This window comes from Erythrolamprus reginae, chromosome 1, assembly GCF_031021105.1.
Source record: "Erythrolamprus reginae isolate rEryReg1 chromosome 1, rEryReg1.hap1, whole genome shotgun sequence".
NCBI lineage: Eukaryota > Metazoa > Chordata > Lepidosauria > Squamata > Dipsadidae > Erythrolamprus > Erythrolamprus reginae.
The window spans coordinates 277,602,752-277,630,363 of NC_091950.1; the positions used below are offsets into that span (position 1 = coordinate 277,602,752).

The window sequence follows — 27,612 nt, forward strand, 5'->3', positions numbered from 1 at the left end:
ATTCCTCTAGAATCAAACGCCTGGGGGCGTTTGCCCAGGTTCACCAGGTGCACCAGTTGTGGCCCTATTTGGACCAGGAGTCACTGCTCACAGTCACTGATGCCCTCATCACCTCGAGGCTCGACTACTGTAACGCTCTCTACATGGGGCTACCTTTGAAAAGTGTTCGGAAACTTCAGATCGTGCAGAATGCAGCTGCGAGAGCAATCATGGGCTTCCCTAGGTATGCCCATGTCACACCAACACTCCACAGTCTGCATTGGTTGCCGATAAGTTTCCGGTCACAATTCAAAGTGTTGGTTATGACCTATAAAGCCCTTCATGGCACCGGGCCAGATTACCTCAGGGACCGCCTTCTGCCACACGAATCCCAGCAACCAGTTAGGTCCCACAGAGTGGGCCTTCTCTGGGTCCCGTCAACTAAACAATGTTGGTTGGCGGGGCCCAGGGGAAGAGCCTACTCTGTGGCGGCCCCGGCTCTCTGGAGCCAACTCCCCCCAGAGATTAGAATAGCCCCCACCCTCCTTGCCTTTTGTAAGCTCCTCAAAACCCACCTCTGCCGTCAGGCATGGGGGAACTAAGATAATCTTTCCCCCTAGGCTTCTACAATTTATGCATGGTATGTTTGTATGTATGATTGGTTTTATAACAAGGGTTTTTAGCTGTTTTAGTATTGGATTTTTACATTCTGTTTTTGTCACTGTTGTTAGCCGCCCCGATTCCATAGAGAGGGGTGGCATACAAATCCAATCAATCAATCAATCAATCAATCAATCAATCAATCAATTCTCCTGTTTTTTATTAACCTGTAAAAAAACTGACACAATGATAGGAGAAAATGTAATTTTCTGATACATACTTGAGATGATGGCAGTTTCCAAGTATTCCTTTAATGACATTTTTCCAACCAATTTCATATATATGAGATAGATTAATTAATTGAAAAGATAAACATTTGATTTTTCATTTAGATGAATAGCCGTAAAGATGCATTTTTAGTAAAATAGTTTAGATTTGTTGATGACAGTAAAATAAATGAGGATTTATTTAAAAAGAAAAGAAATCACGGGAATGAGTAATGTTTCATAAGCAAGCATTTGATAAGAATAGTTGAGTACAGTAGTGGAGTTGTTTCTACAAAGAATAATAAATATTATGATCTATATAAAAGCCCGGCCTGTCAAGAAAACATTATTCTCAAGAGTTGGTTTTCTTATTGTTTACTATGAATGGCTGCTTTGGGAAATATTTTGACACGTGCTTTTGAAGTGAAAAATGGCTTTTATCAATATTTAACTAAAGAAAGGCATTTAAGTTTATTATCAATGATTTCAAAGTGCAGCTAGGATATTTAACTAGTATTTTTGAGAAATTGAACACTCAATACTTCACTGCAAAGTGACATAATATCCTTCAATATATTAAAGTCATTTATTAAGAAAGTTGAATTGAAGAAGTATTAAATCAGGTGTAAATGTAAACATGTTTCCCTTTTAAAATAATTTATTGAGAGAAATAACATATAAAGAATTGTATTTTAAATTTTGTCTGAAATTATATTTTAAAAATGATTTCTCAGATGTAGCTACGATATACACATTTTTACCTGGAGATGGAGCCTATTAATTGCTAATTATTCATTAGTACCCAGAAGAAGTACAGTGATCCCCCGATCATTGCGAGGGTTCCGTTCCAGGACCCCTAGCAATGATCGGGTTTTAGCGAAGTAGCGCTGCGGAAGTAAAAACACCATCTGCGCATGCGCAGATGGTGTTTTTACTTCCGCAGTGCTAGCGAGGAGCTGAAGATTGGGGGCCGCGCGGCTGTTTTAAAACATCGCCGCCGGCATGGGGGGCTTGCCAGCACCCCCCGGACCCCCAACCCGTGTTTGGGGGGCTGCTAGGAAGCCCCCCATGCCGGCGGTGACGTTTTAAAACAGCCGCGCGGCTTCCCAATGAGTCCCGAAGACAAATGCGGAAGTTCGCCTTTGACGTTTGTCTTCGGGACTCAGTTGGCAAGCCGTGCGGCTGTTTTAAAACGTCGCCGCCGGCATGGGGGGCTTCCTAGCAGCCCCCCAAACCCGGGTTGGGGGTCTGGGGGGTGCTGGCAAGCCCCCCATGCTGGTGGCGACGTTTTAAAACAGCCGTGCGGCCCCCAATCTTCGGCTCCTCGCTAGCGGGCAGGCAGGCGGCGGACAAGCCGTTCGCTGGCGCCGCTCGCTCGCGCTTCCCAGCTGAGTCCTGAAGCCAATTCGCTTCAGGACTCAGCTGGGAAGCGGCGAGAATGAATGGCGTGGGCGGGCGATGTGCGAGCGGGCGGCGGACAAGCCGTTCGCTCGTGCTCGCTCTCGCCGCTTCCCAGCTGAATCCTGAAGCGAATTCGCTTCAGGACTCAGCTGGGAAGCGGCGAGAATGAATGGCGTGGGCGGGCGAAGGGCGGGCGGCAGCGAGGAGTTTGCGTGGGCGGTGGGGAAACTCCTCGCTGATGCCCGCCGCTCGCCCTCCCGCCAGCAAGAGGGGGAAGACCTAGGGAAGCCGCCCAGCAGCTGATCTGCCCAGTGCCATCTACGCATGCGTGCCCATAGAAAAAAGGGCGCGCATGCGCAGATGGTGTTTTTACTTCCGGGTTGCAAAATCGCCATATAGCCATTTCGCAATGATCGGGGTCGCAATACCCGGGGGATCACTGTAATTCATAGATATATTTTCTGACAATCCTTTTAAAATAAGCTTCCTGTCAGATTCCTTCCTTGAAGTTTAGATCAATGTGCAAAACAATTACAGAAATTATATCAGCATTTTGGAATCTTGATTCCATTTGAAGAATCTGTTTGTCAATTTCTATAACCTTATTCTTTCCATTTTAAAATGGACTTTAAAAATTGGTTATTGTTTATTTTCAAAGAAAACATTTTATTTTTTAAAGATGCAAAGATCTATTTTCATTTTATATGATAGTTATATTGACGTGTCATTATTAAAAATAATAGATATATGTACAGGGTTTCTTGCCCAATCCTAAACCGAGTGGATGCATGAGTTTTATTCATAGAGCAAACTCAACATGAATTCATTTATTATTTGTGGATAAATGATAGATTATCTGTTGAGGGAGATGAGAGGTTAAGAAACATGATAAACAAACAAATAAATAAATACCAATAATCTGCTATAATTTATTTCTTGCAAAGTAATTCACTGCAAATAGTGCAGAATAAAAGTATCGTAGCAAATGGAAAATAAAGGCATTGCCCAGATTGTTTTTCAAATACCATATTTTCCTACACCGAGAACATTTGTGGAATGATGGTTAATGGGAAAAAGCAAATACAGTCATACCTCATCTTACGAACCTAATTGGTTCCAGGGGGAGGTTCGTAAGATGAAAGGTTCGTAAGATGAAAAATTGTTTCCCATAGGAAACAGTGTAAAATCAATTAATCCGTGCAACCAAAAAACCGCAAAAAAAAAACCGCTGCCGCCTGGCTGTCATCTTTTAAAACAGCCTGAGGGCTTCTCAGCGACCTCCCGAACGCCGAATGCCAAACCCGAACTTCCGGGTTCGGCATTCGGGAGGCCGCCAAGAAGCCCCCAGGCTGTTTTAAAGGGTGACAGCCAGGTGGCGGGGCTTCCCAGCAGCCTCCGAATGCCGAATGCGGAAGTTCGGGTTTGGTGTTCGGCTTCGGGAGGCTGCTGGGAAGCCGCCCGGCTGTTTTAAAAGGTGACAGCCAGGCTAGGGGGATTCCCAGCAGCCTCCCGAACCCCGAACTTTTGCCGAACTTCCGGGTTCGGGGTTTGGGAGGTTGCTGGGAAGTCCCCCAGCCCGGCTGTGACCTTTTAAAACAGCCAGGCGGCTTCCCAGCAGCTTCCCAAAGCCGAACGCCAAACCCAAACTTCCGCGTTCGGCGTTCGGAGGCTGCTGGGAAGCCGCGCGGCTGTTTTAAAAGGTGACAGCCGGGCTGGGGGGCTTCCCAGCAACCTCCCGAACCCCGAACCCGGAAGTTCGGCAAAAGTTCAAAGTTCGGGAGGCTTCTGGGAAGCCCCCCAGCCCGGCTGTCACTTTTTAAAACAGCCAGGCAGCTTCCCAGCAGCTTCCCGAAGCCAAACGCCAAACCCCAACTTCCGCGTTTGGCGTTCGGAGGCTGCTGGGAAGCCGCACGGCTGTTTTAAAAGGTGACAGCCGGGCTGGGGGGCTTCCCAGCAACCTCCCGAACCCCGAACCCGGAAGTTCGGCAAAAGTTCGGGGTTCAGGAGGCTTCTGGGAAGCCCCCCCAGCCCGGCTATGACCTTTTAAAACAGCCGGGCGGCTTCCCAGCCGTCTCCCAAAGCCGAACGCCAAACCCGAACTTCCACATTCGGCGTTCGGAGGCTGCTGGGAAGCCCCCCCAGCCTGGCTGTCACCTTTTAAAACAGCCGCGCGGCTTCCCAGCAGCCTCCGAAGGTTCAGAAAAAATTTGCCTCTTCTTACGAACTTTTTTCGCGTTACGAACGCCAAACCCGAACTTCTGGGTTCGGCGTTCGGAGGCTGCTGGGAAGCCCCGCCGCCCGGCTGTCACCTTTTAAAACAGCCGGGGGCTTCCCAGCAGCCTCCCGAACGCCGAACCTGGAAGTTCGGGTTTGGCGTTCATAACACGAAAAAAGTTTGTAAGAAGAGGCAAATTTTTTCTCAACCCCGGGTTCGTATCTCGAGTTGTTCGTAAGACGAGGGGTTCATATCTTGAGGTACCACTGTAATTACTTTATAAGGGCTAATTCATTTGATAGTGGAAGATTCTTGACTCTGATAAAAGGCCATAAAATCATTGTATCAATCTCACGGAGTATCAGTCTCACAAATAAATAATGTACTGTATCCTATTGTCTTATAGGGCCCAAAGGGGGAGACTGGAGCTATGGTATGTAATGGTACAATGCGTCCTTATGTAAGGTGACCAGATTTTAACATTGGTAAAGTGGGACATCATTGATGGGGAGGAGGGGTTGGGGGGGGTTTCTTGATTAAAAATTTGGTCTATGAAATAAATAAATTACTTAGCTAAAAGTAGGTTTTTGTTCAGTGGTGAAATCCATTTTTTTAACTATCTGTTCTGTGGGTGTGGCTTGGTGGGCATGGAGTGGCGTGGTGGGCATGGCAGGAGTAGAATACTTCAAAATCCTCATTCCCACCTCACTCTGGGGCCAGACAGAATAGATATTTGGGGGTTCTCCGAACTACTCAAAATTTCCGCTAGCAGTTCTACAGAATCTGTCAGAACTTGCTGGATTTCACCCCTGCTTTTGTTCCTTTTTTGCTCTCCAGTGAGTTTAAATAAATGGCCACTTATTTCATCTGTCCTGATCTCACAACCAAATAGGGTTAGGGTTAGTGGTTGATAAATAGAAGTTTATGTACCTGCGCTCTAGTTACAATAACATCATTCCAATTGTGTCCACTTCAACAATTATATAAGACATGATGTTCTGCTCTTCATTGGGTGTATTTAAACAAAGGCCAATTGTCTGGGTTGCTTTAGGAATTTGAATTCCCAGACTAGTGGACTTCATTTCTTAAACTGTCTTGCTCTTAAGATTCTAAGTTTCCTACTTTGTCTTATTGAAAATCAAGCAATTGTTGGAAAAGTATATGAGTAACACATCCTCCATCACCCATCCCACCAGATAAAGCTTTAAAACAAAACAGCATCTTTTATTTGACTTTCGGCCCTATTCATAATGTGATTGTGTATTTCAATCTTCTCCTACCCAGTGTGTTCCAAATAGGCTGAGATAAAATCCCAGTCATCCCTGTTCAGCTTTTGGGACGGTTCGTGGTGATCCAACTTACTGTAATTATAAGGAATCTGACTTGGAAAAAACATGTAGAACTAAAATTAAGCACCTACGCCTTTAAGAAACAGATGCAGCCTGACTTTCTCTATTACGTTGCAGAGCATTCTGGTAGCTGTAGTTTCTTGTCAACTCAAAACAATCGGTGCCTCGAGACATTCAAACTACATTTCCTAGAATGCTAGGCACCCGAGGGGCACTGACTCCTTGCAAGACTGGTATCTCTCAGTGGCAGGGCGGCTAGTTCAAGTTGCCATAGCAGCAGTGGGGCCAAGAAAGCATCTTTGCAGTATCTGGATGAAAGAAACTTTGCAACGGGTAACAGTTATGCAGCCCGATTATGTGCATCAAAAGTAAAGATGATTCTTTCAACAAATCAGGACTTTTTAAAAATGACACAGGACGTGGGACAAATGGTTAAAAATCGGGACTGTCCCCCCGAAAGCGGGCCATCTGGTCACCTTATCCGTATATGTAAAATGTGCCCTGATGAGTTTGGTCATTAGTTTCCATTTCCAGTTTCCATTTACCTTCTCTCCCTCTGGATAGTTAGTCTCAGAAAGAAAGCAAATGGCCCTGGAGAACATAATGTCAAGATGGGGAGGAGATTTGTGGAAGTCATTTCATCCAGTTTCAAAGCTAGAAGCCAACATTGACCATTTGATTTACTTATGAAGCTAAAAGAGAGAGTCTGGCTTCATAGGAGCAATCATTTTATGCACATATAGTTGAACTACAGAATTACTATAAGTCTTGTCAGATGTGATGATGGAAACCAATTTAGTACTAGGCTCAAAGAAGCTAAAATGGCCATTAGTCCTTATTTTTGCAAGATAATGTAATCACAAGTGTTATGCCCCGGTGTAACCTAAATACTGTATAGCCAGACATCACACAGAAAACAACCTTGAATCTGAACTTTTTAGTCTCCAGTCATTAAAATGCTCAACAAGGCAAAAATGATCATTTCCAAGTAGCGGCTTGTGAAATAGATCTGGCTTTATTTACTTAGGGTTTTGAAATCAAAAACAATTGTCTTTTGGGGTTTGTTTTTTTCCCCCAAGGGTGAAGCTGGTCCAATGGGACTACCAGGTTTAGAAGGACTACCAGGAGAAAAGGTATCATTTTAATTGCAAAATTACATGTGGAAAATTGATTGCGTTTACCTACCGACAATTCATTTTCCAATTCTTTTTTACTGTACATATTTCAATCATATAGGAAATGCCTTCATTTAGAACAAAATAATTACAAATTTACAGCAAAACTGAGTATTTTAAGCGAATAGATATCACCTTACTGTTATGTCAGCACCAAGCACATTGGATGTTGTTGTTTGTACTAGCTAGGGCAATTTCACAGAATATGTTGAAGGTAGAAGAAGAACTTGCTATGCAACAACAAAAATATTGGCTAATGATTCTTGGATTCTGCTATTACTTTTGGGCAACCTGCTTTGTACCAGGCTGGCAACTATGGCCTGTGAATCCAAATGTAATGTACTGTAAATTCAAATAAAATTCAGGGTGGGGGAAGAAAAGACTATACTTGATTTTACATATGGCATTAAGTCATGGCTTAGTTAACCTTGTTAACATTGGCTGGATTAATAAAGTACTAACCATGAACCTTGATTTCTAAATTACTATAGCTAAGACCATACAATACAACACATCAAAACAAAGCATACAATTGCTTTTCCATCTATTACAAGATGCAGATTCAACCTATATGAACTTTGCTTTCCTAATCTTTCCAAGTTATCTTTTGATATTATCTGTGATTGTTACTGAGCAACTTGTTAGACTTTCTACCTGCTATTAAACAACTTTGATTTAGAATGGTTCCTTCCCTGGCAAAAAGAAGGGGAGGGGAGAATTGAAGCAGCTATTGTGTTCCACCTCTGAATGTCTTAACGTTGTAATTGATAGATTCTTCTTTGTGGTCTATTTGAATTATGCATTGGGGTATTTGCACCTCTAGAACATCTTTTTCAGAAACCAGTATTAAGAAAAGCTGATAAATACTATAAAGGACACCCATATGCACATAATTTGTCACTTTGCCTGTAGCTACAAGCCTATACAGTGGTACCTCTACTTAAGAACTTAATTCGTTCCATGATCAGGTTCTTCAGTAGAAACGTTGTTAAGTAGAAGCAATTTTTCCCATAGGAATCAACGTAAAAGCAAATAATGAGTGCAAACCCATTAGGAAAGAAATAAAAGCTCGGAATTTGGGTGGGAGGAGGAGGAGGAAGAAGAGGAGGAGGAGAGTCGCTGCCGAAGGAAGAAGGTGAGGTAAGGGGAATCAAAAAAATCCAAAACTTTAAGGCTTAAAAAAAAAGAGGGACTCTGAAGTGGTGAGGAGGAGCATATGCCTCCAATACACCCGGCACGAGGCTGCCTCCCATACACTGGCTGCTGTTGCTGCTACCTGCTGCCTCTTCCTTCCTATGCTTAAGGGCTCCCCTCTCCTCTTGCTCGCTCACTTTGTAGCTGGCGCCTTTCCTTCGCTGTGGTGACTCCTCAGCTGCCCAGAGCAAAGGGAGCGTTTCTTTTCTCTGGGTGCTGGCAGAGTTTTATTCCCTGTCTTAGCGAAATGGAAATGCTTTGTTCGCTCTGGACTGCCAAAGCCTTCTTAAGCGCCACCAAAACATTCCTCTGGCAGTCCAGATGGCCAGGATTAATGGGGAAATGGCAGGAAACTGGCCAGGCCTTTGTGCCGCTCTCAAATTTTCTGGGAAATTTTTCCGGGCTCGGGTTCTTAAGTAGAAAATGGTTCTTAAGTAGAGGCAAAAAAATCTTGAACATTGGGTTCTTATCTAGAAAAGTTCTTAAGTAGAGGTACCACTGTATCTATATGAGATGAATCAGATAATTTATTAGAGTATTATATACTCTACATTATATAATTATAGTGCATTTGGCAGGAGTGGCCAGGACAGTAGAAGTTTTATTATTACTGTAGTGCAGTGTTTCCCAACCTTTTTTGAGCCGCGGCACATTATTCATGTTTTCAAAATTCTGGGGAACACTGAACGGGGGGGGGCGCTAAAGAAAAGTTTGGACAAAAAAAATATATCTTCCTCCATTTCACTCTATTTCTCCCTCCCTCTTTCTCTCTCTCCCTTCCCTTCTTTCTCTCCATCCCTCTTTCTTTCTTTCTTCCTCTCTTTTTTGCTCTCTTTCTCTCTCCCTCCTTCCCTCCCTCTATGTCTTTCCCTCTCCCTCCTTCCCCCCTTTCTTTCTCTCTCTCTTGCTTTCTTTCCCTCTCTTTCTCTTGCTTTCTTTCTCTCTCATTCTCTCTCCCCTCCTTTTTCTCTCTCTCTCTTTCTCTCTCGTTCACCACGCCAGCAACAGAGAGAAAAAGAAAGAGCAAGAGACAGCCAGAGAGAGAGTGGAGTGCGCAGCAGCCATCAGTCTCCTCGCCCTCCCAGACGTCCCCAGCGCCCGGCCTCGCGCCGCCTCCCGTTAGTCCGGCCGACTTTTCCCTGCTGCCGTTTTCTCTTCATGGCGCAAAGCCACACAGTCCAGGACTCCCGGATCGCTCGCTTCTCCGGCCAGCACGGCGCTTTCCTGGGCAGATGGCTTTGCTGACCGGAGAAGCGAGCGATCCGGGAGTCCGGGACTGTGTGGCTTTGCGCCATGAAGAGAAAACGGCAGCAGGGAAAAGTCGGCCGTTTTCTCTTCATGGCGCAAAGCCACACAGTCCTGGACTCCTGGATTGCTCGCCCCAAGGCAGTAGGCGGCGGCGGAGGAGAGGGGGTGGATCGCGCCCCAAGGCTTGAGGCGGCGGCGGCAGAGGAGGAGGAGAGTGGGCGGATCGGGCGGGCAATGGGGCAGGGTGGAAAAGCCAGGGGCGCGTTTGGCCGGAGGCACCATGGGGAGGCAGGGGCAGCCGCGGCTCCCTTTACTCCTACTGCCGCACCTCCCTGCCCCTGCCTCCTTTTTCCCGCCTTCCTTCTTTGGGGCCCAGCAGGAGAACGCCAGATACGGCGGTCCGGCACCGACAGCGCCCCGCCCAGCTGGAGCTTCCTAGGGGCACCGCGGCACACCTGACGGTGTCTCGCGGCACACTAGTGTGCTGCGGCACACCGGTTGGGAAACGCTGCTGTAGTGGACTCTTAATAGGTATATTCCAGGAATAATTTACATTCAATAACTTAATTTCAGTAGGCTCCTCTATTATGTTTTCTAAAAAGCAAGTTGGCAGGAAATTGAGATTGCCTTAATTATAGTAGAAATAAACATATAGGAAAAGAGAATATACTATCCATGCAGTGAGGTTAATATATGACAAAAAAGGAGACTATAACAGAATTAACTATATGATAAAAGATTTTTTAAGATTCTCATGTTGTTGTTGTTATCATAATCACAGTCATTATTCCTGGCTATAAGATACCCTGTTTACCCAGTCTTCCAATACTGTTAGTCTACCACTCAGAAAACTTCATTTCTTAGTTTTCCTATTCATTATGGCAAAATAATTGTGACATACATACATATAGTTTACATACAGTTGCATGTAGAAAGTTCATTGTCTTGAAGATTTTTTGGATAATTTAAGGTAAAATGTCATGTCCTGAATAATGTATGAAATTTGTCTCCTTCTTTTAAGATAATCTCTAGAATTTATGCCCAAAATAAGAACTTAGGTCAGAATCATTCATGCTCAACAGAAGTAAATGGATGTTTGTGATTGTTTATGATCATTTCAGGAGATAGAAGCAAAGGAAAAATACAAATAGATTCTTTTGATTTTAATAGGATGAAGGCTGTTTCAGATAGTGCTTCCCATATAAATAAGAGATTTTTTATTTTATTTTTTATTTTGTTTATTTATTCTTTGTCCAATATACAATACATATGGAAGAGAATAGACATTAAGTAATATATATAACGATAGAAAGTAAAAAGAAGAGAAGTAGATGGGAGGGAGAGAATATACATGATATAAGAGATAACGAGAGAATATATATGATATATATATATATATATATAATATAAATATAGAGAGATATAGAGAGAATATATATGATATAAGGAGAGAATATATATGATAAATGAGATAAGGAAAGACAATTGGACAGGGGACGATAGGCACATCAGTGCACTTATATACGCCCCTTACTGGCCTCTTAGGAACCTGGAGAGGTCAATCGTGGAGAGTCTAAGGGAGAAGTGTTGGGGGTTAGGGGTTGACACTATTGAGTCCGGTAATGAGTTCCACGCTTCGACAACTCGATTGTTAAAGTCATATTTTTTACAGTCAAGTTTGGAGCGGTTAATATTAAGTTTGAATCTGTTTTGTGCTCTTGTGTTGTTGTGGTTGAAGCTGAAGTAGTCGTTGACTGGAAGGACGTTGCAGCATATGATCTTGTGGGCAATACTTAAATTGTGTTTTAGGCGCCGCAGTTCTAAGCTTTCAAGACCCAGGATAGATAGTCTATTTTCGTAGGGTATTATGTTTCGAGTGGAGGAGTGAAGGGCTCTTCTGGTGAAATATCTTTGGACATTTTCGATGGTGTTGATGTCTGAGATGTGGTGTGGGTTCCAGACAGATGAACTGTATACAAGAATGGGTCTGGCATAGGTTTTGTAGGCTCTAGTCAGTACTGTGAGATTGCCAGAGCAGAAGCTATGTAGGATCAGGTTAACAACTCTGGAAGCCTTTTTAGGTCGTTTGATATTAGTATTCCAAGGTCTTTTACTGAGTGTGGGTTGGCTGCGAGAATTTGTTTATTCAGTTCATATGCGAGGTTTGGATTCTTTTTGCCGATGTGGAGGGTAGAGCATTTGTTGGTTGATATTTGAAGTTGCCAGGTGTTAGACCAATCTGAAACAAAGTCAAGGTCTTTTTGGAGAGTGAGTGTGTTGTCAGTGGTGTTGAAAAGTTTCACATCGTCGGCAAAAAGCACACAGTTGCTTGCGATATTATCACAGAGGTCATTGATGTATAGGATGTGTGAGAAGAATTGTTTCTTCAAATGCTGAATGAATCAATGGTGGGTTCTAAATTAGATCATCACCATTTCGCTCATTAAGCCTTCTTAATAGACATTGGATTTTCTCAAGAGAAATACAGTACTTTGGAAATATTGCAATGTAGTGTGTTTTTTTCTTTTTAGGGTGACCAGGGATCAGTGGGACCTCCAGGGGTTCCAGGAATACCTGTAAGTATATTCTTCACAATAATGTGGATTGTGGAAGGGAATAGTAATCGTAATAACTGGAAATAAGGGTAAAGTCTAATAGACACACATTATTATTATTATTATTATTATTATTATTATTATTATTATTATTACTATTAATTAGATTTATATGCCGCCATTCTCCGAAGACACATTACGTAACAATTATTATTATTATTATTTATTGGATTTGTATGCCGCTCCTCTCCGCAGACTCGGGGCGGCTAACAACAATGATAAAAACAGCATGTAGAAATCCAATTAATAAAACAACTAAAAACCTTTATAATAAAACCAAACATACACACAAACATACCATGCATAACTTGTAATGGCCTAGGGGGAAGGAATATCTTAACTCCCCCATGCCTGGCGGCATAAATGAGTCTTGAGTAGTTTACGAAAGACAGGGGGGGGGGGGCAGTTCTAATATCTGTGGGAAATTGGTTCCAGAGGGCTGGGGCCACCACAGAGAAGGCTCTTCCCCTGGGGCCCGCCAAGTGACATTGTTTAGTCGATGGGACCCGGAGAAGGCCAACTCTGTGGGACCTTATCGTTTGCTGGGATTCGTGCGGTAGCAGGCGGTTCCGGAGGCAATCTGGTCCCATGCCATGTAGGGCTTTAAAGGTCATGACCAACACTTTGAATTGTGACCGAAAACTGATCGGCAGCCAATGCAAGTCACGGAGTGTTGAAGAAACATGGGCAAATCTTGGAAGCCCCACGACAGCTCTCACGGCTGTGTTCTCTGCACGATCTGAAGTTTCCGAACACTTTTCAAAGGTAGCCCCATGTAGAGAGGGATGTGTACACACTGTGGGGAATTGTGTCCAAATACGTTCAGAATCAACATTGTCATACCTAATCATTAATTCTTTTCTTATATGCTCATTTCTTACTATAAAATACCTCCTACGTTACTTGGCTTCTCACTATGAATCTTCAAAAGAATCTGGAAATAGACTATACCCAAATAATGTGCACTGCTGATAGCTAATCTTAACTTTTTCTTCTTACAAATGATCTCCATTCATATTTAGAAAGTGTTGAGCATTCGATTTTGGAGGAAATTTTCTGTGGTTAGCAAATCAATATTTTATTATTTATTTTATGCTACAAATTAAAACAAATAACAAGACAATGATAAAAAAAAGTCCACACCTATATTCTGAAGTAACAAATCTATCCTGGGAGAATCGCATGAATGAATGGATGGATGGATGAATATCTGATCTCTATTTTTTTCCTTGTTCTATCTGTAATCCATTTTATAGTATTACTGCAATGGATACATTCATATGGGCTAGGCTACAGATCAATCTCCTGATTTGTTGACAGGTGGGGGGGCATCTATTAATGTGATGTTATCATTTGAAAGAGTGATAACAAAGTCATTATATATTTTCACCCAGTTTGTACACATGTAAGAATAGGAATAGGGGCAATTCACCTTCTGGGTTTTTTCTGCTCTGATTCTCACTTTTATTTATGTATGTGTGTGGGGGGGGAGGGTAGAGAACAGAAATTTGACAGGTTTGCTTTAGTATTTGTCTTTCTTTTGGGATGTTGAAGTTGAGGAATTAATACATATGGCTCCTAAGTCATGCCTCTTTTTATGATATATTTTTGTAACTAAAGCTTCATTTAATTTATGCCATCTGAAAAGTGTTTGAGGGTCAGTTTCTATCCTAAGAGGATTTAACAACCTCAAGATATCTCTAATAATTTTTAGAAAAAGGTACTTCAGAAGTAAGCATCATTGAATGTTAGGGTGAATAGCCTAAATTAGTATAGCTTTGGCACATCTAAGAATGGAACAAAAAGCTTTTATAATTAAGGAAGAATTCATTGCTCAGGTAATATCAGTGTAATATAGTGTAAACTATTGTACATTAAAACAGCTATAATTACAGAGCAGACTAAATAATTGATTTTTAAAAGTGATTTTCTATGTATTTATTTTCACAGGGAAAGCATGGCACTCCAGGACCACCAGGAATCCCTGGAGAACCTGTAAGAGCACTTAGGTTTCAGCACTCCCATAATAGTATAAGTATTCTGGTTGCTTTCAATTAATATAAAAGACTCTATTTTTCCTTTAGGGTGAAAGAGGCCCTGTTGGAGATGTTGGCTTCCCAGGGCCAGAAGGGCCATCAGGAATACCCGTGAGTAATTCAGAAGGGATTCCGGTATGACCTGAGACAGGGATTCATTTTTTATTCATCCAATTAATTAATTCATGGCCAATTATTGGATAGTTATTATGATATGTTCACAATCATAGCTGCCAGTTCTTTAACTAGTGGTGGCCTTTAGAATCAGGTTCTTCCCAAGAATCTAGGATGTTGTAATATAGCAGCATAATATATGTGCAGATCCAAGGTCTTTTGCAATTGACAAATGAAATTTTTGTTAATGCAGAGTTCTTCTAAGTGCCATGCAAGATTTTTGGTATGGCACCCAGAATGTCGATAACTCATGGGATCATCGTAAACAATTTCTGCCATAATCTGATTAATTAATTATAATTATTAAATCCCTGCAAAGCTACTCAAAATTATTGTTTTCTCCTCCTCTGCATATCTCCAAAATGAAGCCACTAAAATTTGTTGGAATTTTGTATTGACTTAGGAGGGAAAGCCTCACATCTCCCAATGACCGGTTAGGTTGCACAGAGTTGGCCTTCACCGGGTCCCATTGGCCAAACAATGCTGATTGGCGGGTCCATGAGGAAAAGCCTTCTCTGTTGCAGCCCTGGTCCTCTGGAACCAACACCCCCCAGAAATTTGTACCACTCCCACTCTCCTTGACTTCCGAAAGATGTTAAAAGACACATTTATGCCAGCAGGCCTGGGGCTGTGAACATTAGTTTCCACTCCAGCCACCAGTATGAATAAGGGGTGACTGTTTTATACTGGGTCTTATTTTTATTCTCTTAACTTTTTTTACTGCATTGTACTATTTTTATCTTTGCCTATACAGTGGTACCTCTACTTAAGAACTTAATTTGTTCCATGACCAGGTTCTTAAGTAGAAACGTTCTTAAGTAGAAGCAATTTTTCCCATAGAAATCAATGTAAAAGCAAATAATGTGTGCAAACCCATTAGGAAAAAAAATAAAAGCTCAGAATTTGGGTGGGAGGAAGAGGAGGAAGAAGAGGAGGAGGACAGTCACTGCCGAAGGAAGAAGCTGTGGGGGAATCAAAAAAATCCCAAACGTTAAGGCTTAAAAAAAAAAAAAGAGGGACTCTGATGCGGTGAGGAAGAGCACACTCCTCCAATACAGCCGGCACGAGGCTGCCTCCCATACACTGGCTGCTGCTGCTACCTGCTGCCTCTTCCTTCCCATGCTGAAGGGTTCCCCTCTCTTCTCACACGTTCACTTTGTAGCTGGCACCTTTCCTTCGTTGTGATGACTCCTCGGCTGCCCAGAGCGAAAGGAGCATTTCTTTTTCTATGGGCGCTGGCAGAGTTTTATTCCCTGTCCAAGCGCCCAGAGAAAGGAAAATGCTTCGTTCGCTCTGGGCTGCCAGTGCCTCCTTAAGCACCACCAAAAGGCTCCTCCAGCAGCCCAGATGGACGGGATTAAAGGGGGAATGGCAGGAAACTGTCCGGGCCTTCGTGCCGCTCTTAAAGTTCCTGGGAAATTTTTCTGGGCTTGGGTTCTTGAGTAGAAAATTGTTCTTAAGTAGAGGCAAAAAAATCTTGAACACCTGGTTCTTATCTAGAAAAGTTCTTAAGTAGAGGCGTTTTAAGGAGAGATACCATTGAATTTTATTCTTGTAAGATGCCCTGAGTCCGCGAGGAGAAGGGCGGTCTATAAATCTAATGAATAAATAAATAAAATCTAATAAATAAAAACCCTCCTCAGCAATTAAACATACCTGTAATGGAAAGTGACCTCACAATAATAAAAGTGAATACTCTAACCCAGTGGTCCCCAACGTTTTTTCCACCAGGGACCAGTTTCAGCAAGACAATTTTTCTATGGCCCGGTGGGAGCGGAAAGGGGTGTGGTTGGGGGCGGGATTAAGCATGGGGGTGCTGGTCCTCCCCACCCCTCTTTACTGCCATCGCTCTATGGCTGGCAGAACCTGCCTCCCAAGCCCTCTTGCCCAGCGGGAGCTAAGCGCTGGAGAGAGGGGGTCAGGCTGGCCCTCCTGCCTCTCCCCAGCCAAAAACGCAAAAGCGCCCAGCGGCAGAAGCCAAAAGAGGCTTGAGCCTCTCAGTCCTTCCCGCCCCTCTGTCCCGTCCATCGTCATGTGGCCGGCAGAACCTGCCTCCTGAGGCCTCTTGCCTGGCGGGAGGCGAAGCGCTGGAGGGAGGGGGTGGCGGCATGAGGGCCGGCAGCTGCTGACTCCACGGACCGGTGCAACATGCCCCACGGCCCGGTACTGGTCCGCGGCCCGGTGGTTGGGGACCCCTGCTCTAACCTAACTAGCTATATAGTAATGAGTAATTTTATTATATTATTTTAAAAGTTAGTTTTACCTATAATTTGCAGGCATTAAATCCTACCCTAAATCCAACAGCCAGCTAGAACCACTTAGTGTTATGTGATTGAAGAATGTCTTGAGCCCTTTGGAACCTGAATGAATAGGACTTAAGGCAACTGCAACTGTCTTCAATCACTATATCAGTTGAGATTTTGCATCCTGAGGGCTTTATGCTTATGTTCTATTCTGTCTTAGATATATATATATAGAAAAATTCAGACCTTTGGTAATAGGAGGATCATTATTGCTTTCCCCCCCCCTTAGGGCTTAAATGGGAAAGATGGATTGCCTGGTCCTCAGGTAAGAACACTACTTATGTATGCAGAATATAATTGTGCTTTTGGCCTTTGTCAGCAAGAATATATATATTTAGCACTAATTTCCATTTTTTTTGTAGGGTTTAATGGGTAAACCTGGTGATAGAGGCCCCAAAGGAGAACGCGTAAGTTACTTTGCCAATCGTCATACTATTTATCCAACTTATTATTTGCAATTTACATGCATACTTGTAAGATATAAATGCATATAAACTGAAGTATTATAGCTTGCAATGAACATTAATGCAGTGGAAATCAAACATATTAAAATGGCAGGTTATTTAGAAGTCTTAATGAATTAAATTCCAAGTTTGTGACCAAAGCAACTGGAACTGAATGCAGTATTTTAAGTGGGGTCTGATTACTTTAGAGTGGGACGATTACTTCCCATGCTCTGAACTCCATACTCCTAATAAGGCATCTCCAAATAGTATTAGATTTTTAGCAGCTGCAGTACAACTGGTGATCTACCATTTTCACATTTATTACTATGAAGCCAGATCTTTCCCATCATATATTTGCTTCCACATTTTTCCTATTAAATTTACATATATTTTCTTTATATTTGAGACTTTTTGATGCATAGGGAAGATAATTTGTGATGCCGGGGTCAGGGATTTGTGTGGCCAGGAAGCTAAATTTTTTTGTCAACCTAAATGCAAAAAAACAAAACTGGTATGAGATTCAGGGTGGAATTTTTGATATTTTTGTAACTCTAGTATATTTGGAGGATATGAGCTTGAAAAAGGCTGATTTATATAGTTAGCTGATTTATTTATCAGTTGAAGGTATGTGCGTGTGTAATCCAGTGCTTCTCAAATAGTTAGGTGCACCCCCTTGGGGGAGTGCAGAGCGATGCCAGGGGTGGTGCGTGACCCTGGGGAATGTGCTGTTTTGCTACAGAGAGTAGTACACGCGTCCTACCTGAAACTTGTACCAGTACCTCCATTGCGTTCGTCGGCATTGTGTCCAGGGCAGCCCATTCTAAAAGAAAGCGTCTCACGAGTTCAATCAAACTTCTTGAACTCGCGAGACATTTTCTTTTAGAACAGACTGCCCACGACAGAGGTACCAGTACAAGTGTCAGGTAGGACATGCATCTCATGGTGGGGCGCAATTTGGGGATGGCAGGTTGGGCGGGGTATGGGAGAGAGTTGGGGGGGCACAAAATGTTTACTTCTTCCTGGGGGGGGGGTAGGGTAACAGAAAATAATTGAGAAGCACTGGTGTAATCTAAGTTGTGTATATCACCTTCATAATTTCAGTTTGAGTAATGGGTCGTGTTATATAATTAATATTACACCGTGGACTTATTTCAATTTATTTTGGATTGAAGACAACATTGTCTCTACAGCCCTTATGATAAAGACATTCGAGATATTGTCAAGAGAAACTTCTTTGTATAAAAGAGGAAAGCCATTTGGGGGGAAAGGGGAAGTTGGTTGGTTTGGGGTTTTTTTGTTTTCCCCCCCAACCTATTTTATCTAAAATTCAGAAGATAAATTGAGTAAGAAGGATCTGTTTTAAGCATTTGTTGTATTTTTTTTTAAATCAGTAATTATAATATTCTTCATAGCAATTTCTATAGATCTTCCTTTCTTTGCATCGAGGACATCTTCCCTCTATGTTCTTTCTTTTTTTTCTTTTCTTTTGCAGCACTAACACCTTATGGCTGATAAGATAGTAGAACTTTATGGCATTTTCTGTTGTTTTGTTAATGGGTTCCAGTTTTCTTGGTCTTCTCCATGTGGTTCTTTCACGTGTTATTCTCTAATGTAAAGAAATATTATTTAGTAGGACTGTAAAGTAAATTTGAAGGCAAAAATATGCTTCAAAGCATGCAGGGATGACCACCTAACACTTGCTGGGGGTTTCCCCCCCAAAATAGTTTGACATCCCAGCAGCTATGCAATCCTAAGGGGGGGAATATCTTTAAGAACATGCAGGAAGTGCTATGTAAGCACCCTTGTGAGCTGTAAGGCAAGGTTTGTTTTTTTTTGCTGGAAATACAAAGGACTGCACCCCTCTAATTGACTTTAATGTTTTCATTTTTAAGAGATTTAAGATAATAAAAACTCAAGCAAAGTATTTGACACAGCATTATTTCTTGTTTGTTTCAACAGGGTGATCAAGGTATACCAGGAGATAGGGGCCCACAAGGTGAAAGGGGGAAGTCTGGCTTACCGGGAGACCAAGGGCCCCTAGGACCTACTGGATCTGCAGGGCAAAAAGGCAATTCGGGACCTCCAGGTCAAAAGGGACCTCCGGGTGTCCCAGGAATTCCAGGAATGCCGGTAAGGTGAAAGGCAGGGAGTAGACAACCTTTGTTGGCTATGTGCGACATCTAAGATTTTGGAGAGGATAAAGCTACAGCGGGCAAAATGGCATCATTTAATGGGAAGGACATAACACGAACAAAGATAATGAAATGGGTTTCTATTCAAAGCGTATGTTAATTATTAAACAACAGTTGTATGCATATCAGATATAAATACATTAGAAAATGTCCAGAGATACTTTACTAGAAGAGCCCTCCACTCTTCTACTCGCAACAGAATACCTTACGCAATCAGATTTGAAATCCTGGGCTTAGAAAGCTTAGAACTACATCACCTTCAGCACGACCTAAGCCTGACTAATAAAATTATCTGCTACAACATCCTACCTATAAACGACTACTTCATCTTCAACCACAACAATACACAAGCACACAACAGGTACAAACTCAAAGTGAACCGCCCCAAATTTGACTGTAGAAAATACGACTTTAGCAACAGAGTGGTTAATGATTGGAACTCACTACCTGATTTTGTAGTTTCATCACCAAACCCTCAAAACTTTACCCTTAGACTGTTCACTCTTGACCTCACCTGATTCCTAGAAGGTCAGTAAGGGGCATGCATAAGCGCACCAGCGTGCCTCCATCCCTGTCCAATTGTTTCCTCTTATTAGTACCCATCTTATGTATATAAACAATGTATATCTGTTGTGGCCTGTCCATGTCCTGCTCAGCTGATCACAGATTTTGAGAATTGATAGATGGGTGCGTTTTGGTATCCTAGGCCAGTGTACTACTTAGCACCTGAGTCTGAGAGTGGAGAGAATATGGAGTTAGAGGCTGAAAGCCAACCAATGACTGTGGCACCTCCAGAGGTGTTATTGAATGACTAAGGAGATGATGAAGAGACACTTATAGATGCAAGGGTCTGCAGAATTATGAGCAGGCAAGATTATTTGAGGAGAAAGAGGAGTGTGAATCAGTCTATGGAACACTTGGCCATGCCTTGTGGCTATATAAGGGGAGGTCTCACAATGAATCAGTGCAAACGACAATGTTAAAGCAATGGCAAGGTGTTGACTCCGTGATTTAGAGATCATGTTTGCTTCAAGACAGCTTTAAATATCCACAATCTGCTCATCCAGGACTTCTGCCAAGATGCTGTGAGTTTCGGTGATTAATGGACCCATCAAAGAGATTTTTAATGAGTTCTTGGATTCCAGCCTGTAAAGGTCATTAGCTATGGACCGCTGCCCAGTTTTTGATAATTTTGTTTACCTTTAACCATTTTACGCTATGAACATTTTTGACCAATATATTGCCATCTTATACCTTTCCAGCTGTTTGAGTGTGTGAACTTATTTCCTGGGATTTCCTCGCTTAGGCAGAACAACAGCTATGTATATTATAAATAAAAATACAAATAAATAAATAAATAAATGAGAGGGGGATCTAATTTTTATATTCAGAAATTGCAGTTGGAAGGAGTTCTGGGCCTACGATCTGTATATTGTCTATTGGTTGGAATTGGCTGTATTTTTTTTAAAAAAATCAAAATAAAACTCTGGAGGAATCATTGAGAAACAAGTCTTACTAGGCAGTGGTATTGCTTTGTGGTTATTGTTATGATGGTAGTGATGCTAGCAGATTTTCATTACACAAATTCAATTTATAACTTTTATTGTTGCAGAGCTCTTAATAGAAACAGGAAGGCAATTTTATTTCTTTTGATGATTTTGTGCCCCAAGCCATCTATTCTTAATCTCTATTTTTTTTATTTCTTCAGGTTGATTCAATTTCATTTGATGAAATGAAAAAATATGTCAGACAGGAGGTTCTTAGAGTTTTTGAAGGTAAGGAAATGGCAAATGTATTCATATCTCCATTGTAAATACTTGCTTCCAATTGTGCATTATAGATCTATTGGATATGTAACATTTGAAACAATTTCACTGAGCTTCATCCTTTTTACAAGTACATTTAAAGTGCTTAAGGCAGGCAGGTTCCTTCTAAGTCACTTATTGCAATCACAAATAAATAATAGTTTGACATTCAAAATGCCTTTTACTAACAATCTGGTTTTTGAATGTGTGCTGGAATCACAAAGGATACTCACCTGTTAGAAGACAGATAGCAATGAAACCTATAGCACTTTTATATATCCACCCTACATCCTCCAAAAAATGATATATTTTATCTAGTGAGAAGTTAATTGAATTTTTTCCCCTTGCAGTGCTGGACAAACAATTTGAATAAGGAGATGTTTAAACTCTTAGTGGTCTGTCTTAATCTTGGTTTTCCAAATATTGTGCAACTCTGATAAAAGAAGACCCATTTATGACTTCCTTCTCTTTCCTCTTCTAAAGTGATATTATGCAAACCAGAGGCAATTCAAACTACATAGAGATAGAGTGGATATTCAGTGTCAGTTTCTGAGGCTACACAAACATAATAAGGTGGAGGAAAAGTAACATATATTGTCAGTTTTTTCATCAAGTCTTTGATACCAGTCTGTTCTTCGATCAATATTATGGGGTAACTAGCCTATATAAACTGAACTTTTCTCAGCATTTTCTTTCTCTTTGCTGACTGAGAAAAAAAAATCACAGAATAAACAAAATGAAACAAAATAGTCTTACTCTTAGATATTCACAGATGTTTCCTAAATGTCTCCTTTTTGTTCTTTGAAATAAAGTATACCTAAGATACGTGATAGTTATCTAAGAAGAGTTGATGCTAGTTAACAGACGTATCTTCTATGCAACATTTCATATCAAATGTTATGAGTACTACGGTGTTATGAAAATGCAATCATATCACATGATTCCCACATATCAAAGACTTCGAAAGATAACAGGGCCCAGGTGTTTTTTCCATCGATAACTGACCCAGGAGTAGGTTTCGGTTCAGACTTGGCTAATTACAGAGGGAGAGACTGTATGCACTTCCCATTTCCCAGCCAACTTCACTCATCATTGTATTAAAACACACAAGCTTAGAGGTCAAACAAGTGAGGAGGCAGAAATGGAAAGCTAAATGGAGATATGAGAGAAGTGCACGAGACTCCCTTGGAATTACATAGTTTTATCTATTTCCTTTCATGCTTCTAGAACGGTGGGGGCCAGGGTGTGTGTCCAACAATAATTTCATAGGAGTCACCTAAGACCATGGGAAAAGACAAATTTCCCATTCTGTTGGGAACTAAAGCTTCTATTCTGGCGCCTTGGAACATATTTTTACAATCCGACCAATCAGGCGTTTACAATGGGGGTGTCCATCTGACCTTCCAGCTTAAAGCTCTGTTGGGAGAATTGGCGCTAGAATTATGATTGGGGGTCACCACAAAATGAAGAACTGTATTAAGGGGTTGTGGCATTAGCAAGGTTGAGAACCACTGTTCTAGAAGGTCGTTTCAGATCACCACCCAACAACAGCCTACCTAAAAGGCTAAAAAGGCTAAAGGCTAAAAATGATAAATTACAGTATAATGCTTCTCTTGTTGGCCCCTCACCCATGGCAATTAAATGCATTAAAAAGGTAACATATTGCCAAACTCAAATACACAGGTCAGTAAAAAATCAGAAAGCAGGCCAGGAAGAAAGGGAGAAGTGGGGAAAAAAAGAAATAACCACTTTAATAACCACGTAATAAAATGTAATACTGTAGTTATAGATAACAAATATTTTCCAGGTGTTGAAAAGACATTTAATACTATTTTATCACCCTTTTTGCTTTTTTAATAAACGAAGAGAGGATGACTCAATTTGTGTCTCAGCTGAAGTTGCCTGCTGCTATGCTAGCTTCCCAAACACATGGGAAGCCAGGGCTTCCAGGAAAAGATGGATTACCTGGGCCACCTGGGGAACCTGGACCACCAGGTAGGGTTGCCAATCTCATTCCTATGTGCATATTTTGTTTTTAAAGGATTCAAACTTTCAGAAAGGTTACAGCTATACAGGTAGCAGCTTTCTAACAATTAACTTTTAAATCCATACTAGCATTTTCTAGACTAGACCAATAGATTAACATTTGTTTTGTTGCATATTAAACACTTCTAATTGGTGCATAACCTTAATAACTGATCACATCAGGATATTAATATACTCCTTTGATTAATCTACAATTATTCTAACTGGATAATTAGTACCCGAATATTAGTAATAAGAGGATTATCCCTTAATCAGCTACTTGAGTTTCTGATCTTAGGCATCCAGTGTGTTATAAAATATACATAAATCAAAGTTGGACTAAAATGAAAAAGTGTAAATGTTACAATTTATTACTTTTCCAGTAAATTTAACTACATACATGTATTCTTGTCATTAGATTTGTGCAGTATCTAAAGAAAACTTAAATTCTGTAAAGTGGTATATTGATTAACTGGGGGGAAAGGAATGTTTTATGTTTCATTAGTGTCAGTGATTCAGTGAAAACAGACTATAGTGCCATTTTAAACAAGATATTTAGAACTCACATTGTAAAACTGGGATAGTAGATATAAACCCTATTTAAGTATAGGTAGTTTTTAATTATTATTTTTTGTTAGTTTGGTCTGCTCTGGAGTCAGAGCAAGTCAGACTGGAATGAAGAATATGAAAGCAAAGCTGAAGAAAGGCGGAACACAAAGCTATAAGGAGAAGAATAATGGCTCAGAGAAAGAGCTCAGAATGAGAAGAACCAGAATGAAAAGATCAAGCATTGTTATGGAGGACTAGAGGTTTCTCAGAATATGGCCTGCTCCTCAACAAAATTTGCAAATTCTTGTAAATAATCGAATTGAATATCTCTGTTGCTGAGATTGTTTAACCAGGATGCACAGAGTGAATAGCTAAAGATGTTTGTAAAAAGAAAATCAAAGCCAGCAAGCCAAGATATAATGTGAATGATTTCCCATTGCCATGTGAAGGACTAGAAACAATGCTTCTAGTGACAGAAATAATAAAAGCTGCTTTTAGTGTTATAGTTGTAAAGAGATTATTGCAGAATATCGCTGAGTATAGCATATTACCCCAATGCACCAATGGTAAATCAGCCATGCTTTAAAATGTTGAACAAAATATGTACTTTGAATTATATCCAGGTGCTCCCACACAGTAAACGTTTCAGTAATTCAGAGCTAATGCTGCAGTTGAAAATTCAGTCCAATCAGGTTCATTTACTTCTAAAAAGATCTGGCTTGTAAGATTTGCTTCTCAGAAAAAATACATCTACCATCAATGTTCCTTTCTTTACATGCACAATACTGCATTCACTCTTCTACAAGGATCCTCTGCCTTTGGGGCTAAATTATTTATTACTTATTATTCCCAATAAATTATTGGAAATATTAAGCCTATAAATGGACAAAATGGCTGCTGAGGGGCATTCCCATTCACCAGATGGCAGTTGCAGGTCACATAACATCTTACAAAGCACCAATTTACCAGATTATTGCTCACCAATCCCTCTATCCATTCTCCACTACTTCATGAGATATTCTGTAGCTTCCAACTAGTTTTTCTCCGCTCGCCTCTCCCGTTTTGGATACTCAAGGTTACAACTATGGGACCATCCGATTTGAGCTGCCAAATTCCAGATGATTGCAAAGAGTACAAGACATTTTCCCATGGTTTATAACATGGGAGATGAGGTTGTCATTTTTTTTAGATTTTCCACAGAATATTGAAAGTGACTGGAAGCCAGTAAATTCAAATTCTGGCCAATCAGAAATTTGCAATAGCACTAGGCTGGCAATAATGAGATTGCTTCAACACTTTTCACAAGGCTGAATGCCTGAAATAGTGGTATCCAATTGCTTCTCAACAGAATATGGAACAGTAGGATGTTTCAGAGTATCTCTTAATAAAAGACTTTTAAGTAAGACGAGAGGTATAGAAAAAGAACAAATGAATGAATTAATTAATGAATTCCCTCATTTGATGAGAATAATAGTGTTCTGCCTAAGTAAGAAGCCTCCAAGAAATAGGTACACACACACCTGGAGTATACAAATTTTAAGCTTATATTTTCTAATAGCTAATAGCAGAAGGGGTGACTGTAAAAATATATCAGCGACAGCAAGGAATCAGTTTATGGCAATTATCAGTTTTTAATTACAGTCTCAGTCCAAAAGCCAAAAACTCCCCAAATAGTTTTTCTTTTATCCAGTCTCTAATTTCCCTGACTCACGATGACTTTGCAGGAAGCCCAGAGATACAAATTGGAACTTCTACTTTTGTCATTTCACAGAAATAATCCACAATCACGGTCGCCTCAGCCATGTCCCATTGTCAAACATTGATGTCCGCAATAGCTTGTCATGAGACACATCCTTATATAGCCAAAAGGCATGGCCAAATGTTCTATAGAGCTATACACACATAGATCTCTTCCTCTTCAGCCATTCCTGTCTGCTAACACTTTTGCGTACTCTTACATTGAGAAGAGGCTCTTCCTCTTCTCCTGAGTCACTCATGGGGACCTTTGGAGATGCAACAGGCCCTAGTTGATTTTCAGCCTCTGACTCCACATTCTCTCCAACCTCCTTGCTATCAGACTCGGGTACCAAGTACACTGGTCTAGGATATCAAAACACACCCATCTCTTAATTATTAATTTCCCAAAACAGAACTTGAAGTATACCCAACATTTTCTTGCTTACTAGCTTCAGTATTCAAGCAGGTTATCCCTATCCCACAACACACGTAGACAAAAAAAATAGTAGTCAGCAACCATTAACATACATTAAAAGGAACATCTTCAGTTATTATGAGAAGGGTGTCATAGAAATAAATAAATAAATAAATAAATAAATAAAGTGAGAGATTGAATAACAAGTCTTTTGCAAAGCTAAATAATAGTCTAATTAAGAAAAACAAATTTTAAAGCTGAAAATACTATATTGTTTAAGAAAAAAATAACCGTATAGTATGGTTATTATTATTATTTGTAATTGCATCAACCCTGTTTTTTATATAACTGAGGAAGTAGAGAAAATATAAAGAATTTTACTCACAAGTAAAAGTGATCATTACTTAACATCCAGTGACTATTCAGTGAATAGTCATTCAGTGACTATTCAGATTTCCAACAATGCTGAATAAATGGTACTTACAGCCAGTCCTTAGAGTTCCATCCATTAAAGTATCCCAAAATCAGCCATTTGCAACCTTCTCTGCTGGCTTCTGACAAGCAAATTGAATGGGGAAACTGACAGGAGGTCACAAATGGTGACCAGATCCTCGCTTAACAACTCACAGTAATTTGTTTATTCATATCAACCAGGAATACCAGAATTGTTATTGTTAGGCAACATTATCATGTGGCATCATAGTTTACTGCACTCCTCAGTGATGGAAATTTCATAGCCAATTACATTTGTTCACAAAGGACTCCCTGTAGACACTTTATATGTGTTTTTTGTTGAAACTAAAATAATGGATAAAATTACTACAGATTTTTTTTCAATGCAGCAGATAACGGAATGGATTTCTAAAATATGTCTCAGTGGCTGACTTTTTTTAACAACCTTGTTCTTAGCTAGTTCCATGGACTGATACAATATATAATATTCCTCAAAGATCTCCACATTTGTAACATAAAGATACCTTCTAGAGAACAAATTCTTCAAAAGGCATTCTGAAACCTGAATCCCAAACATGAAATTTTCTAAGTAGAAAGTACCTTGGTGTAAATTCAGGTTTTAAACTTCTAAATGGGAAGCCCAGATTCTGAAATTACAAAGAAGCAGGATTTTTGTTATCAATAAATAGGACTGAAGACTCATATATGCAGCCTAAAATTCATTGATAATTGGGGAAAGATACAATGTCTTATTGTCAGCATCACCCCCCAAAAAATATTCTTGCCTATGTTTGTCTCTTTTTGGACTTCCCAAATGTTGCCAGGGCTAAAAATATGGTTGATTACTGCAGCATTACAACTGTATCTTTACAATAAATCATAATTAAAAAGCCAAAAATAAGCTGAAATAACTTATCTATATTTCATTATACATTAATTGTCAGAATTTTAGAGTTATACCTTGTTTCACTTGAGTTTAAAAACTTAAAATAACTCCATGGTTTTCACAATAAATTTAAAATGTCACTCAGACTGTGAAATTAAACTCTGGAAGTTTAATAATATATATACCTCATATTTAAAACTGCTGTGTTAATTAGAGATATTTGTTTTGGATTGCTTTTGAATATTTGGATTATCTTACAATATTTGTTTTTCTTACTGTTTTGACTCTGTAAAATAAAGCCAAAGTTTACAAATTGTTGATGAAATGTTTCATAAATATTTTGTTATTGCTCAACAATGTAAAGCTATCTTATGTAATTTGGATGTGACTGATGGTTGTTTTTTAGAGTTCATAGCCATAAATTGTGAATTGACTTTCATAATCATGTTAGCAGATGTTTTGGGTTGCCTTGTTTCTTGTTTACTTATAGTTCCAAATTATTATTTTGATCCTTAGCCATGACACATATTGATGTTCAAGTGATGGATA

At 40.5% G+C, this 27,612-nt stretch overlaps 1 protein-coding gene across 1 annotated transcript in view; it reads left to right on the plus strand.

Moving 5' to 3' along the window:
• Positions 1 to 27,612, plus strand: part of COL19A1 (collagen type XIX alpha 1 chain) — a 185,048-nt gene that overhangs the window by 153,091 nt on the left and 4,345 nt on the right. The window contains exons 36-45 of the mRNA XM_070738981.1: positions 4,868 to 4,894; positions 6,890 to 6,943; positions 11,959 to 12,003; positions 13,993 to 14,037; positions 14,127 to 14,189; positions 16,785 to 16,820; positions 16,918 to 16,962; positions 18,961 to 19,131; positions 20,902 to 20,968; positions 22,865 to 22,993. Coding sequence (XP_070595082.1) covers positions 4,868 to 4,894; positions 6,890 to 6,943; positions 11,959 to 12,003; positions 13,993 to 14,037; positions 14,127 to 14,189; positions 16,785 to 16,820; positions 16,918 to 16,962; positions 18,961 to 19,131; positions 20,902 to 20,968; positions 22,865 to 22,993 — 682 coding nt within the window. The remainder of the gene's footprint in view (positions 1 to 4,867; positions 4,895 to 6,889; positions 6,944 to 11,958; positions 12,004 to 13,992; positions 14,038 to 14,126; positions 14,190 to 16,784; positions 16,821 to 16,917; positions 16,963 to 18,960; positions 19,132 to 20,901; positions 20,969 to 22,864; positions 22,994 to 27,612) is intronic.